Raw genomic sequence first — 14005 nt, forward strand, 5'->3', positions numbered from 1 at the left:
CGGCAGAGTTTTCCAGCGGGGAAGTACCCTCCCTGCCCACGTACAAAGAGAAGCCAAATGCAACCGTCTCAGCTCCAAATCTACTTTAAATGGGATGAATGGAGAGCAGTTCTAGGATTCGTTTCCTTAGCTTCTGTATTGACATGATATGTAGCCAGAAATACATTTTAAGCCTTTATCCTCTTCATAGAGAGAGACTGTTTAGGATTAAAGAGCTGTTGATGCCTCATGGAAAAACTTTAATTCTACAGACATTTTCTAGGGATTTTCACCTCCATTTTTTTATTAGTAAGGACATTTGCATGAAAACAGGATATTTATTTCTAAAGATCTCATCTGCTCCCACTGCTTATTCTCAACCTGAAGTCAGAATCCTCTCTTTGTGACATCATAATCCTCTCCACAGCAGCCACTTGTGATGTCACAGAGGATTAAGACTTCAAATAAGCAATAAGCAGCAGCCACAGATTAATCCCTAAGCCAGAGAGATCTGATTCTGGTGAGAACATCTCAAGAAGTAAGCAGGGAAAGCATATAAGCAGAACTGGCTCCAGACTGAGCAATGTATTGAAAAGGAGCCATTTTTCGTGGGTAAAGCAGCAGCCGAGTGTTAGGCCATCCAGCTTCTCATTTTAATTTTACTATATGGCTTCAAACAACTAACGTTAACGCTTTCTGCATTTCTGGACATGCTGCAACATCCAAATCGCCTTCTGAGTCAAATTCTCCAGGAGGTTCTCTTGGTATTAATACCGGTTTCCACACAATGAAGTTAGGTGCTTAAAACTGAGCCTGTACAACGTTTGCATCCACAAATTTAACAGGCGTATTTCAAGCTCTAGCTGAAATTTGCATCTTTTCTTCAACAGTTTATTGTAGGAGTTTCCAAACAATCCCACCCAACGCGGGCTGACGGTGTCGAGTAATAGTCTAAGAATTCACGTTAGCTAAAACAAGAAGCCAGGCACCTCAGCAGAAATCATAATGTCAAATTCAGAGACTTGCACACAAAAAACCATGGATGAACATACTTGTTTTTCAGCTCCACTATGGCTTGCACTGTCCTGTTGTTGTAATAGAGGTTGATGGTTCGGACCATTTTGGTTCGTTTCAGGTCTCCTATCTTCACTGTCACTTTGCTGATGGTGTGGCTGCCGATTAGTTTCACCACTTGTTGGGTGGTAGTATACCGCGTGTCCACTTTAATGGAGGAAAGCTTGATGTACTGAGAAGACAAAAACAAGGACATGCTGCCTATACATCCCCAAAAACTCAGAAACACAGCAAATCACGCTGCTGGAAATGGCTGGGGTCCCTAAAACAGGGAAGGATTTAAGAACAGCAGTTACTTACACAGAAGGGCACCTCTGGATTGTTGCAGACAAGGCAAGGGTCACTCTCCAAGTAATAGCCATCAAATTCCACTAGCCCAGACAGTGTGCTGGAATGAGGGGAAAAACACTGACATATGTAATTCAGCGTTCACTGCATTTTAAACACAAGGCATTCCATCAGAATAGTTTTAGTTTACCTGTAGTCCCAGTCCCAGATATAGTAACAGAAACATTATAATGTAAAACACATTGAAAATTACTGGTTTTCACTAGGCAGCGTTTTAGTATAATTATTAACTGCCAAGGTATGAAAACACAACACTTAATTCTGCAAGTCTATATCCTCCAATTGTTCTAGTATTTTGTAACAGTTAGCAAAAATAAAAGCAAAAAAGCTAAAACCAAACTACTGCTGATAGTGGATGGAATGTCACGTTTTTTAGATAGAATCATAGAATCATAGAATTGCTGAGGTTGGAAGGGACCTTTAAGATCATCGAGTCCAACCTTTAGCCTACCCTGACAAGAGCCACTTCTAAACCATGTCCCTAAGTGCCCCATCTACCCTTTTTTTAAACACCTCCAGGGATGGCGAATCCACCACCTCCCTGGGCAGCCTATTCCAATGTTTAATAACCCTTTCAGTGAAAAAATGTCTCCTAATATCTAATCTAAACCTCCCCTGACGTAACTTGAACCCGTTTCCCCTCGTCCTATCACTTGTCACCAGGGAGAAGAGGTCAGCCCCCATCTCTCTACAACCTCCTTTCAGGGAGTTGTAGAGGGTGATAAGGTCTCCCCTCAGCCTCCTCTTCTACAGGCTAAACAACCCCAGCTCCCTCAGTCGTTCTTCATAAGGTTTGTCCTCCAGACCCCTCACCAGCTTTGTAGCCCTTCTCTGGACACGCTCCAACACCTCAATGTCCCTCTTGTAGCGAGGGGCCCAAAACTGAACGCAGTACTCGAGGTGGGGCCTCACCAGTGCCGAGTACAGGGGGATGATCACTTCCCTAGTCCTGCTCACCACACTATTCCTGATACAGGCTAGGATGCTGTTGGCCTTCTTGGCCACCTGGGCACACTGCTGGCTCATATTCAGCCGGCTGTCAACCAACACTCCCAAGTCCTTTTCTGTCGAGCTGGCAGGAAGGAATCCGCTGTTCTCCCGAGACCAGCTGCAGCAAGCATGCAATCTCAGCAGGGGTCCTTCCTCCACCACAACTTTATCAGAAGACTTGCGTATTCCCCTGGGGATCGCAGCTCCTCTGCTAAAAAGCTCCTTTAGTGAAATGGATCCAAGTCAGAAGTAACTCACTTGTAAATGTTGGAGTTCGGGTGGTTGGTAAGAATGTGGTTTTGAGTCCGGAGGATCTCCACAGCCTTTTGGGAGTATTCCTTCAACTGAAATACAATTAGGAAAATAATTGTCTTCTCAACTTTTTTTTTATTGCTACAAAGACATAAACATATCTCATCTTGTGCCATTCCAGGTCCCCCAGAAGACGCACACACTATACCCACAGGAATGTATGTGGTTAAATCATTACCCAGGAACGTAAAAGATCCTAAAATTAGACCTTTACCACAATAACAATGCTATTTGCCAGCCAATCGTTGCAAATGCCTGCCACGATTCGTAAGGCATTCCCAGCTCTTTAAACATACACATACAAGTATCAGTGCGTCTAAATTACTTGTTCTCAAGCCCCCTGGTCCCCTAAGAAATCCTATCACTTCCTTTGTTCAAAAGTCGTGGTTACAGAAGATTTCTAGGAGCTGAAATGTCAAAAATCTAAAAATTAGAGCTAGCAGATAAATGTGTTTTCCCACAAAGTCTTCCTGTGGGAAGGAAGCTTTCTTCCAAATAAGAAAAACAACAAAAAACACCCAAACCATAAAATAAAAATCCACACTCCCCAATTTTTTCAGGACCCTGCATTTTTTAACATTCAAAACTTTGGGAACAAAAAAAATTTCCACCAGAAGCTCTTTTGACAGAAAATCTGTCCCAGCTGTATCATAAACGAGCACTAACATAACTCACGGGAAGCAGCAGGACCTGGGATGCTGCACCTGCTTTTCACCGTACCTTTTTCTCAGTCTGCTGTGTTTTCAGAGAGAAATATCCTAGAAGATCTACGAACTGGGCAGCCTTTCTTCCATAGGCTGGAAGTTCTGGCCAGATTGACCACATGAGATCCAACAGCAATTCCTGCTGAGATTTGTTAGAGTTCCTGTTGAATGGATTACATATCAATTAGGCCTGTAAAGACAGCTATATTGACCGCATAGCACACAATCTTATTTTAAAGGAAAATACATGCTACAGTTCACCAAACCTGGAAGCTATTATCTTGCTATACACCAGAGTTCACAGAGTTAAATCTCATCTCTTCTTGCCACCAGCAGTTTTCCTGCACTCTCTGAAATGAAAGCAGCTGTCTTGCAACAACTGAATAGAGTCCGGAAGGAATTCAGCACCCTGAAACATGCCTCTCCCTATATAACTCCCATCTTTTAAACTGTATGAGTCTGCACCTGCCTCACAAATTCACTTTCCACAAGTGCCTACTCCCATACATGTGAGGAGCCGGATTCTGCAGACAGAAATAAAATGCTTCTTGCAGACAATAACTCAAGCTGATCAATAAGTCACAACTACTACCTTCAGACCAAATAACTGCAAAACTGTATGAGCAATTCAAGGGGACACAATCATCTGCAAGCCTCAGCATCCTTCAGGACAGAGGCTCAAGCATTAGCTCTTCCACAAGGACAGAGCTCTTCCTAACTGAGCTGAGGCTGGCGAAGAAGAGCCAGGTCAGAGGCTCCCTCCCAGCTCACCTGTAGATGTGGAGCGCGAGGCAGTGGGCCTGCCATCTCACGGAGGACGAGTTGGACTCCAGCAAGAAGCAACGCAGGAACTGAATGAGGGTCTCCTTATCAGCAAACTTGTTCAGCTGGTTCACCAGAGCTGTACACAGCTGATCCTCCTGACTGCCCGAACTCTCGCCTAGGGGATATCAAGTGGCAGAAGAAAGACAGACTTAAAAAAGCAGATGGCAGGCCAGTTTCCTATTTTATAAATCACAGAGCGAAGACAATTGGGACAAATTACTGTGTTTCAGGCAACAAGCAAGTTTAATGTTCCTTTCTTTTTCCAAAAAAATATAACCTAGTACTCCTGACTAACACAGAAGAAAACTGTTGGAAAACTTGCCAGTAAGGACTTGAGAAATATGCCACACGTCCTGATAAAAAGAAAAGGATAAGCATGGACAGTGAAAAGACTCACAGAGAATCGTCTAACAGAGAAAGCCAAAACGGTTCCTTGAGGAAAAGCCAAGAGAGAATTTATGCCCATGACTTTTATAGGAAAGCTTAATTACTTTCCCAGGACTTCGGGTAACCATTAAGCAGCAGCCCTGGCTCCAACATACAGGAGTCATTCCTCCCAGTCAGACAGAGGAAACAAGTCTGAACACAATCACTGAGGAGCAGAGCTAACTGGGTGTGCATCTCCAGTGCTTCTTTTAATCCCTGTGAACATTGCAACCTCCTACGACCCAGGAGAGCCAAGTCAGGTGGAAGCTATGTGGTCACTGGAACAGGCAATTTACATTAGGTAACGTAAAGCCCACTCAAGTTAACAAATACTCATTGTGATTGGGATATACTCAGCACTTAATTTCAGCCCCGACTCTTAGGGCATACAGCTTCACCTTTGGCCCTCTCCAATCTATATATGGAAAAACTACTCTTCTCTCCCAATTATTGCTGAATAAGGGCAAGTGCCCTTGCCACGATCCATGATGCTTTCACAACAGTGGTATTTATCACAACGAGAAGCAAACAGTTCTCTCTAAACAGAAATAAGAAAGGCTGAGAGGAGCAGCCCATCCCCTTAAAACACCACAGAACAGGGCACAGCTGCAGCTCACCCTCTCGCTCCTTTTCCTTTTCTTCCTTCTTGCTCTTTTTAGTGGAGGATTTGCTCTGTGTTGCTGGCTGCCCAGAGCCCGAAGCTGCAGGAGCAGAGGTGGAAGAGGTGCTCGATGATCCGGAGGATGAAGCCACAGACAGCACTTTACTGCCACACAGAGCACAAGAGAGCAGCTGCAGGAGAACTGGTGACACTCCTTCATCTACCAGAAAGCTGACTTGAAGGAGGAAATAGAGAACCGCTGCAGAGAGAAGAAAATCTTTGAAGTCTGAATTAAAAAAAAGCAAGCAAAAAAACCCCAGCCCAAAACAAAAAGCCCTTTGATCACGACAAGGGCCATCCCACAACCTCGCAGAACCTTCCTATCCCTACACTATAGAAGCATAACATCTGGGTACACGAAGGTAAAATGTTTCATCCCAAATTATACCCTGGAACAACAGCAGCGTGAGCAAGAGAACACAGATCTACTCCCATTCTTGTAAGTTACCCATTACACCATATTGTGCTCTTTAGCTAAGAAACAGATGCAATTAGAGCAGTGTGATAATTAGTACTGGAAACGGTTCAGTCCTACTCAAAACTCTCAGCTGTGTTCCCCCTTCGCTGCTGAGCTTCCCCATCTGAGAAGTCTTGATTCAAACCACGACACATAATGCATCCCCTCTGCTCCCTCAAATACTCTCAGAGGAAGAACTCACAGTCATCTTTAATGCAGAATTTCTGCCAGTTTACTGTTCGCTGTGTGGCGATCTCTGCACAAGCCTTTAAATGTTCCATCTGAAAAGCACAATGGGACGGGATTAAACACCACGTCAGTATTTCTGTTACTGATATACAAATGCAACAAACACTTCTTCCCTAGTACAGGGGCACACTTTTCCTTACCAAGCTGATCAAGGTATCGTACTGCAGGGCAGAGCCTGAACTTGCTGTGACCACACTGGCACGAAGGAAAATGCCTTGCTCTTCTAGGAGCTTTTTGATTCCACGAACATGGGAGTCCAAGGTGTGCAGGTCTCTGAGCTGGCGGTATTTATCCTTTGATCCACAGATAAAGAGCAAAAGCTTGCGGACTTGGCGGCGCACAAATGGAGTCTGCTGGATCATCAGGTACTAGACAAAGAAAAGCCTATATCATCAGCACTGTGAACTCACCAGAAGGCAACCTGTGCCAACAAAAATACGATGTGTTTTCTTACAAAAAGAAAAGATACAGGAGGTGCATTCACGAATCTGTCAGATTTAAGGTACTGTAAAGTAACCCGTAAAAGTACGTCACAAGCAGAAGAAACACGACAGAGCAACGCTGCAGCATCCCGAGCTGTGCCAATGTGAAACAGCTTCTGAAAATCATTCTTTGTCATCTATGACCTCAAACAGAAAGCTAGTCAAGCCTAATTAAGAAATCCTACCCCACACCTGCGCAAATGTAAGATAACTTATTATCTCAAGTAGGAAGCTTTACAACCAAAGGAACTGAAAACATATACTCCAAATACCTTACTCATTTCTTTTTTAAGGACTAAATTAAGTACCAACACACCAGCACAATGTTACATTGTACCATCTCAGAGAAGGTTTTCTATCCGAGTTTTCTGGCGGCAAACACTGAGTTACAGGAAATAACAGCAATCTTATTTTTCATGTATGCTTTCCTATAGATTCCTATAGAATAAAACAAAGACAACAGTTCACCTTCTTTCAAGGGAAATTAAAAATCAGAGATGGATTTGAGATCAGATCTGCAAAAGCTCCTACCTCCCATGAACGGTAACATTACTGGATTTTTTTTGTTAAAATCTGTAGGTGTATCACGTTCTCACTCACCTCAGACAAAAAGTAGAACCAGGAGTGATCAAAGATGGGAGGTGGGATGCGGGAGTTCGTGTCCGCAATCTTCTTGATCTGATAGGGCAGCCGCAGTACCATCTCCGTCAGGAGCTGAGTGTAGGCCTCAAAAACATCTGCGGCGTGACCCTGAAACCAAAAGCAACCGATCAGGCTCCGGCACCGAACACTCCCAGCGTGATGGCATGACAAGCTACAGGCTGCATTCATTGATTCTCTAAAAACAAAGCTTTTCTGCACCTTTACAGCCAGAAGAAACGCTCCCATTTTATAAATAAAAACAAGCCATGAGAACTTTAACTAGATGGTAACTATTAGGATGCCGGAAGCTGGTCTGTAGCAATAAGGCATTTTCATATATAAGCTTTCAACTTAGGAGACATTCTTACATTTAACTAGGCTTTTTTTCACTGCACCTGTACACATAATCAAAGCCCCCCTGACTCCAGCAGAATTTTAGCATAAAAACACCATGGTGGTCGTACAAGTCTAGGATTTAGCATGGAAATCCCCATCAGCTGCTAGGCTTCCTTGCCACAATAAGCAGTGATGGTTCAGAACAGAAATTCTGCCTGCCAAGCAAACGGAGTCACGCGATGGAGTAGCTCCCCTTCAGGGAGATTAATATTTCAACCAGAAACAGTGAGAGCAGCCCCACAGAACTGCTTGGTTTAGGGGTGCATCGATGGATACAGCAAGCTGGGCTGCTCTGTCAGGGAACTCGGAGCAATCCCAGTTGTAACTACATGCTAAGGGAATGGATTTTAATTGTACTATTAAGGGAAAACCAGTTCTGCAAAGAACTTTCCCTTGCTTCTGTGCAGCAGCCTTTTACTGCAGGTCATGTAATACTAACAGCGTAGGTAGGTAGGACTCACCTTCACGTACTGGCGGAGGAAAAATGGGCTCATGTCAGGTGGCGAAGAAGTAGTGTGAGGTTTCAGGAGCTGGCTGGTGGCTACAGGCTCCTCATCGTTCTGCTGGCTTTTCCAGTACTCCAGCAAAGACTTCAGCACATGCAGACAGTAGTCAACAGCACCAGAGCTCAACAACGCAGCAGCAGTGGCACTAGAGATGAGGGAGGAAGACTGGAACAAAGAGGAGGTGGATTACTACAGCACCTGAGAATCACCGTGTCGGACGAGCAGGGGAAGCTGTGAGAATCAGACAAGCAGTTGCTGACAGTGTGGATAAGAGAGCAGGTTTTTATGAAACTTTACAGGCAGCTTTTAAGTTTGGGGTTTGTCTGAGGTTGGGGTTTTTGGGTTTTTTGTGTTTATGAAAAGCAACTCAAATATTTACAGAGACTCTTTTGAACAAGCGCTTAGTAAAGGAAAACAAATAAAATCTCCTCTTAAGTCTAATCTCCCCTCGACACATGTGCCAGAGGCCACTCTGCTATGGATTAGACGACTAGGGCTTTTTTTTTTTGTCTTTTTTTCCCCCGTCTCTTTTTTTTTTTTTTAAAGTTGGGATTTCTATTTGTTTATCTGGGATTTGGCCAGCTGGGGGTGAATTCTGGTAGAGAAAGAGTCCCTGTTGCAGATGCCGCTCAGAGGCTCTGCTCCACCCAGGTATTGGTCCACCTGCATTCTGCAAGACGATGAGCTTTGATTTCTGTGGGAAGCTCAAGTGAATAACAAAGGCTGGAGAAAAAGCTACTGTAAATAAAACTATTAAAGCAGCCCTGTAAATCCAAACAAACCCCACAGCTCATAAGCTCATTAAAATTTGATGCAGTTCAGACTGAATTTTTTAACCTCTATGCTTTTTTATTAATCTCCTTCCCACCACACATACTGCTTTTTATGCCTTATTACTGTACCTTTTAGCAACAAATATCTAAGGAATCCTCTTAGCGACTTTTACGTTGACACAGCAGCATATTGCTTTCCAATAATCACATTACAAATCCTCTTTAACCCCTTCAGCACCAGTAAGATGCAAGGAAAAAATCTGCTAGACCGTTTTAAATAACATCATTAATGTGCTGCCCTTAGCTCAGTCAGAAACCACGCACAAAATAAGCAAATACAGTTGTCTTTACATGTCCGTTTCCTCCATTCTGAGCTTCACCAAAGATCTTTTTCCACAAGAGTCAAGTAACATTACAGATTCCTCATCATTTTTTCCAAAGCGCTTTTAACATTTTTTTCAGTTTTAGACCAGCTATTTCAGTTTGCAGCTTTTAGACCACCTCTGAGGAACAAAAGCCCCCCAGTCACATCATCCCCCTGACAAAGCATTTGAAGAATGTACCTCGCAAATGGAAGACTTGGATCCTGACTTAGTTCTGGACATGAACACACTAAGCAGCCTCATGACTACCAAGTGCACTTCGTTCACCGGAGAGCGTTCATTTTTCTTAGACACATCCTGCAAGGAGAGAGCTTGCTTGCTTACTTACAGAGCTGAGCATATTGTCCCAAGCATCCTAGTTTTCAGGGCTCTGATCCTCATGAACCATTTCTAATTTAAGCTCAAGCAGTAATACTAAAAAAGCAGCTCAAATTCCTCAATATAAGGGTAGACAGTGGCCTGCGTGCCAGAGAACAGTATTACACAAATGAAAAGGTATATATGTCAATTATGCATCACTGATCATGCCTGTTTCAAAAGTTTAATTCAAGTGAAACCAATTTTCATGCTCACTTGTGGATGCCGGGACCAGGAAACAGTGAGAGTTACAACTCGTTATTTTCCACCTTCTGTGAAGTGAGCCAAGACAAATAAACTGCCTGAACACATCCATCCAGCAATGTGTTTCTATGACTCCTATGCATTTAATTCCTCCACGGGAAGAAGCCCTGTCTAGAAGGAGCAAACCGAAGGGTGGGTGCTCATACCGCAGCTTACCTTTTTGTCCATGCACAGTTCTGCAATCAGTTGGGACAGAAGGTTATCTAAAGCCCCCTTGTCTTTCTCATCATCTCCATCTAGGTCTGTTGTGAGCATCAGAATAACCTGGGAACAGAAGTCAGAGAATGAGAAGGCGGCAGGTTCCATGTTTTTAAGATAAATACAGATTATCTTTCACAAAACCCCTGCAGATTATCTTTCACAAAACCCCTGCAGATTTTACCTTGATTAATTTATGTTCTTTCCCAAATTCTGCCTGCACCATCATATCCTGGTAGGAACATTCAGTATAAACCCCAAAGACCCTCCCAAATATAACGATTTTAGCCCTTAGGCTCGTCAGCCAACTAACGCCACACTGAGAAAAGGGTAAATGTCTAGCACAAATGCTGTGCAAAGGATCAAACACTTCAGAGCTGGACTCCCACACTGTGACTGGGCAGGAAAGAGAAAGGGAAAAGCATGTGCGAACAGAAACCCAGCAGCAGTAGTACTGATGAACTATTTTGTTAAGGCTTGACTCTTGAGCCCTGCTCAGTTACCTGCATATAAGGAATGGCCCGGACTCCTCCAACATTCCTCAGCTGAGGTAAGTTTTGCAGCAGCCTCTCCAGCAACATCAGTCGGACCATGTGCAGCCTGGGAAGTCAAGAAGCCAGGAATTAGAAATACAGGACTTCAGACACACCACAAGAAATGCTAGACCCATCAGGATTATCACTGCAATACACCACATAAACGCAGAGCAGGAAAAAATCCTAAGGTCATCAAATCAGCACGGACAGGAGTGGACTCCCTCTGACTTTACAGTTAAGTGATGTCAAAGATGCAGAGCAACTCTGACAACGGACGTAGTTCTTCACTTCAGAACTACACTGCCTACCACGACTACTCGCAGAATTCAACTGTCTAGAAACAGCTACTACAAATCAGCTCCAAACCGCACTGTAAAAATGACTGAGCATCTGTTCCCAGAGAATGAAAAACTGCAGCTCTTTCCCAAAGAGCTTCGCACTTCTGCACATACTTTTTTCCTAACACTGAATTTCACAAGCTCCCAAGCCGTAGCGATTCCTCTGTTTAATAGACTCATGCAGGATTTTTTCATCACTTTGTACAGGCAGCAGTTTTGTGGGCCATATATCGGGTATGTTTAACATGTCACATGGTGAATTCACAGAGGGGAGGCATTTTCCAGTGCTGTAGTCTGCTCTATTCTATGTTTCTCACTTTCAATTTTTACTATACAACAGTCACAAATGATACTCCACGAATTTCAGCACCTATGGTCCACTCCTCCATAAAAAATGACACTGCAGACCAGATGTGCTATTCTTGAAGAGGAAAACGAAGCCCCTTGCCTGTTGCTGGTGTGGACGTCTCCCTCTGCCTCCCCTTCCCCTTCTGAACCATCTCCCTCTTGCTGGCCTGTGGTAGTGCTGATGGCGCCTGTGCTTGAGCTGACGCTGCCTGGTCCAGCAGGGTGGCCCTCAGCTGTCGTGTCCCCATAAGCACTACTACGGCCAGACACTGAAAAAGGAAAAAGGAAAAGACATCGTGAGCGCAACTGAACATACCTCTTGCCTGCTTCATAGCAACTGACGCAGCTGAACTATCCTTTGGAACTCTGGTTCTAAGGAGTAGGTGTCTCTGGTTACCTTCAGAAAGCTGTAAGGGTCATTTCTACAGATGCTACTTAACACCCCCAGCATTCTTTTGTTTGTCAGCCTCATCTTTGTGGCCCAAATTGAATTGGTTCCACAGCAGTAATTTAAACAGAGTCAGAAGACGCGTGTTGTATACAGGATCAGCAGCACCGACATGGTATTTTTAATAAAAGACTGTGAGTAGTTTTACCTGGGTATCAGTCCCCAGCAAAAAAGAGATAAATGAATTCTATCTCATCCAAACTTATCCAGCAGTTCAGTGAATTCTTTCAGTCTTGCTTTAGGCTACTGCATTCTGTTATTACAGGCCAGTAAAAACTACTGCAGATTCCACACCTCTAGAAAACTACAAAAAGTGAGCAAATACTCAGTCCGTAAGGCACTGTGGCATTAAACATAAAATGATGCACGGCATCATCTATTTGCAACTGAGATTTCTTCTTTGCCAGGGATTACCCACCCCCTCTCACTCTGGTAAAGTCCTATTACAGTAGAAAACAGAGGTACAACCACTTACCACTGTGCTCACCAGCTACGGAGTCCACCGCGCTGCCACCGCTCTCAGAGCCCACACTCCCACCATGGTCGGCAGGTGAAGTCCGAAGAGTCGAGCCATCTGTTGCAGCTGTGCTGCCTTCATCATCAGACGCTGGAGCTAAGAGAATAAAGAGAGCTGTTACAAGTAAAAACACTGCCTTGATATAACTTCAAAAGACGCACATGCTACGAAAGAAAAGCCACGAATATTTGCCTTTGTTTTTTGTGTCAATTTTCAACTCTAAATCAAAAGGGAACCTAGAAGTGTCCATCAATACATTTAAGCCTGCTAAAAGCAGTGGAGGGGCGATACCCTGAGAAGGAAACCTTCTCATCAAATTGACAATCATGCAAGTTACTTGAAGAACAACGTCTGGTTGTTTATAAATGCAAAGGAAATACACTATATGGTTTATTTTGTCTGCTTTATTTTAAGGAGAGGAAATAACTTCCTCAGAAGCCTATAATGAAAGTCCATCAAAGCAGGAAAAGGCCATAAATACGCTATATCAAAAATACATGATGCCAATAATTATTAGTTCTTCAAAACCGTATTTACAAACAAATTTTAAGTAATTATTTAGGTCACAATCAAAAAAGCTTGATTCCTTGCAGTGAACAGTTACCTGATGCTGTTGTATCTGAGAGCGTTCCGGCATCAAGAGAAGAAGAGCTGGGTGCTTGGCCAGACAGTCCTAGGCTCTGAAGTCCAAGTGCACTACTGCTGCTCCCTGCAAGAAGAAAACAAATTATGAGTATCTTTCTATGGGAGAATTATCTTAACTCTGGCCTTCTCTGTACATTTCATAGTTCTATTATCTTTGCTTTGTTGGTGGTGACATCAGCAGCTTCTGCTTTGTTTCTTTCCCAGTTTCCTCATATTCTATTTACCTTTTTGACTGCCAATAATGCCATCTTACCTTGCTGATCTTGTTGCAGGCTCAGGGCAATAGCCAATTCCACCATTGTTTCATCATCTGCATCTGGGGGAATATCCAGCATAGGAGGGAATCCCTCTGCTCCAGCCAGAAGAGCCTCCAGGGGAGAAGGGTTCCCATTATTCACATTTTCGGAAGTCTCCAGAACCATAGATTCAGACTGTGGAGAGGAAACAGAGCGAGAGTTTTCATCAAACCACTACCAGCTAATGGAGCCCTACAAACTGATTCCTCATAAATACATTAAACTCAAGTATCTAACACACTTGGAAAGCTTCAAAGAGAAACACTCCAGACTTACCACCATCTCAAAGTCCCCGTGATCAACTTCGCTTTGCTCCTGGCTTTCTTGTCGGATATGCTCGCCATTTGCTATCCCAGAACTCTGCAGCTTGTCTTCTGCGTCGTCGTCATCATCATCATCCTTATCTCCTGAGTTACAAAGGATTAATTCACAAATGTGCAATCTCCTCACATCATCATGAACAAGGTACTTAACGCCGGAGAAAAAAACCTAAGCTGTCCTCAGTTTACCCCCAGTCACTAGCAGATTCCATGACAACTACAACTCACGTCAATGCTAAAAAAGTTATCTCTTGGATGGAGATTGGATACCCCGATTTTGGTCTGCACGCATCTTTACGACTGATTTATAAGGACTTGAAAATACACACAGGAATTCTAGGACAGTCTGGATTATTACCCCCCAAGATAAAATAGTCAGATTTCCCTAACACTGAAATGGGAATATCTCAGAGACATCTCCTCTTTGAACCCAAGAACATCAAAGAAGAGGTGAATGTTTGGGAAAAAAACGCACAGGTTTTCAGGGGGCAAGAGAGAGAAAATAAAGGAAAAAGACTGGGTTTTGCCCCA

The 14005-nt window shown here is 43.6% G+C and overlaps 1 protein-coding gene across 6 annotated transcripts in view; it reads right to left on the reverse strand.

The window, feature by feature from the left end:
• The window catches only part of UBR4 (ubiquitin protein ligase E3 component n-recognin 4), a 79275-nt gene that overhangs the window by 28028 nt on the left and 37242 nt on the right, over positions 1-14005 (reverse strand). For 2 of the 6 annotated variants that reach the window (XM_074560313.1, XM_074560310.1), the window contains 18 exons: positions 13431-13561; positions 13112-13289; positions 12818-12922; positions 12172-12327; positions 11349-11517; positions 10530-10626; positions 9985-10092; positions 9388-9504; positions 8007-8216; positions 7108-7257; positions 6166-6393; positions 5979-6057; positions 5276-5518; positions 4179-4347; positions 3424-3568; positions 2650-2735; positions 1354-1441; positions 1032-1225 (listed from right to left, as the gene is read on the reverse strand). In XM_074560313.1, the coding sequence (XP_074416414.1) occupies positions 1032-1225; positions 1354-1441; positions 2650-2735; positions 3424-3568; positions 4179-4347; positions 5276-5518; positions 5979-6057; positions 6166-6393; positions 7108-7257; positions 8007-8216; positions 9388-9504; positions 9985-10092; positions 10530-10626; positions 11349-11517; positions 12172-12327; positions 12818-12922; positions 13112-13289; positions 13431-13561 (2653 nt within the window). The remainder of the gene's footprint in view (positions 1-1031; positions 1226-1353; positions 1442-2649; positions 2736-3423; positions 3569-4178; positions 4348-5275; positions 5519-5978; positions 6058-6165; positions 6394-7107; positions 7258-8006; positions 8217-9387; positions 9505-9984; positions 10093-10529; positions 10627-11348; positions 11518-12171; positions 12328-12817; positions 12923-13111; positions 13290-13430; positions 13562-14005) is intronic. The other 4 variants (XM_074560312.1, XM_074560309.1, XM_074560311.1 and 1 more) reach the window with 2 other exon arrangements.

This window comes from Larus michahellis, chromosome 16, assembly GCF_964199755.1.
Source record: "Larus michahellis chromosome 16, bLarMic1.1, whole genome shotgun sequence".
NCBI classification, from domain to species: Eukaryota; Metazoa; Chordata; class Aves; order Charadriiformes; family Laridae; genus Larus; species Larus michahellis.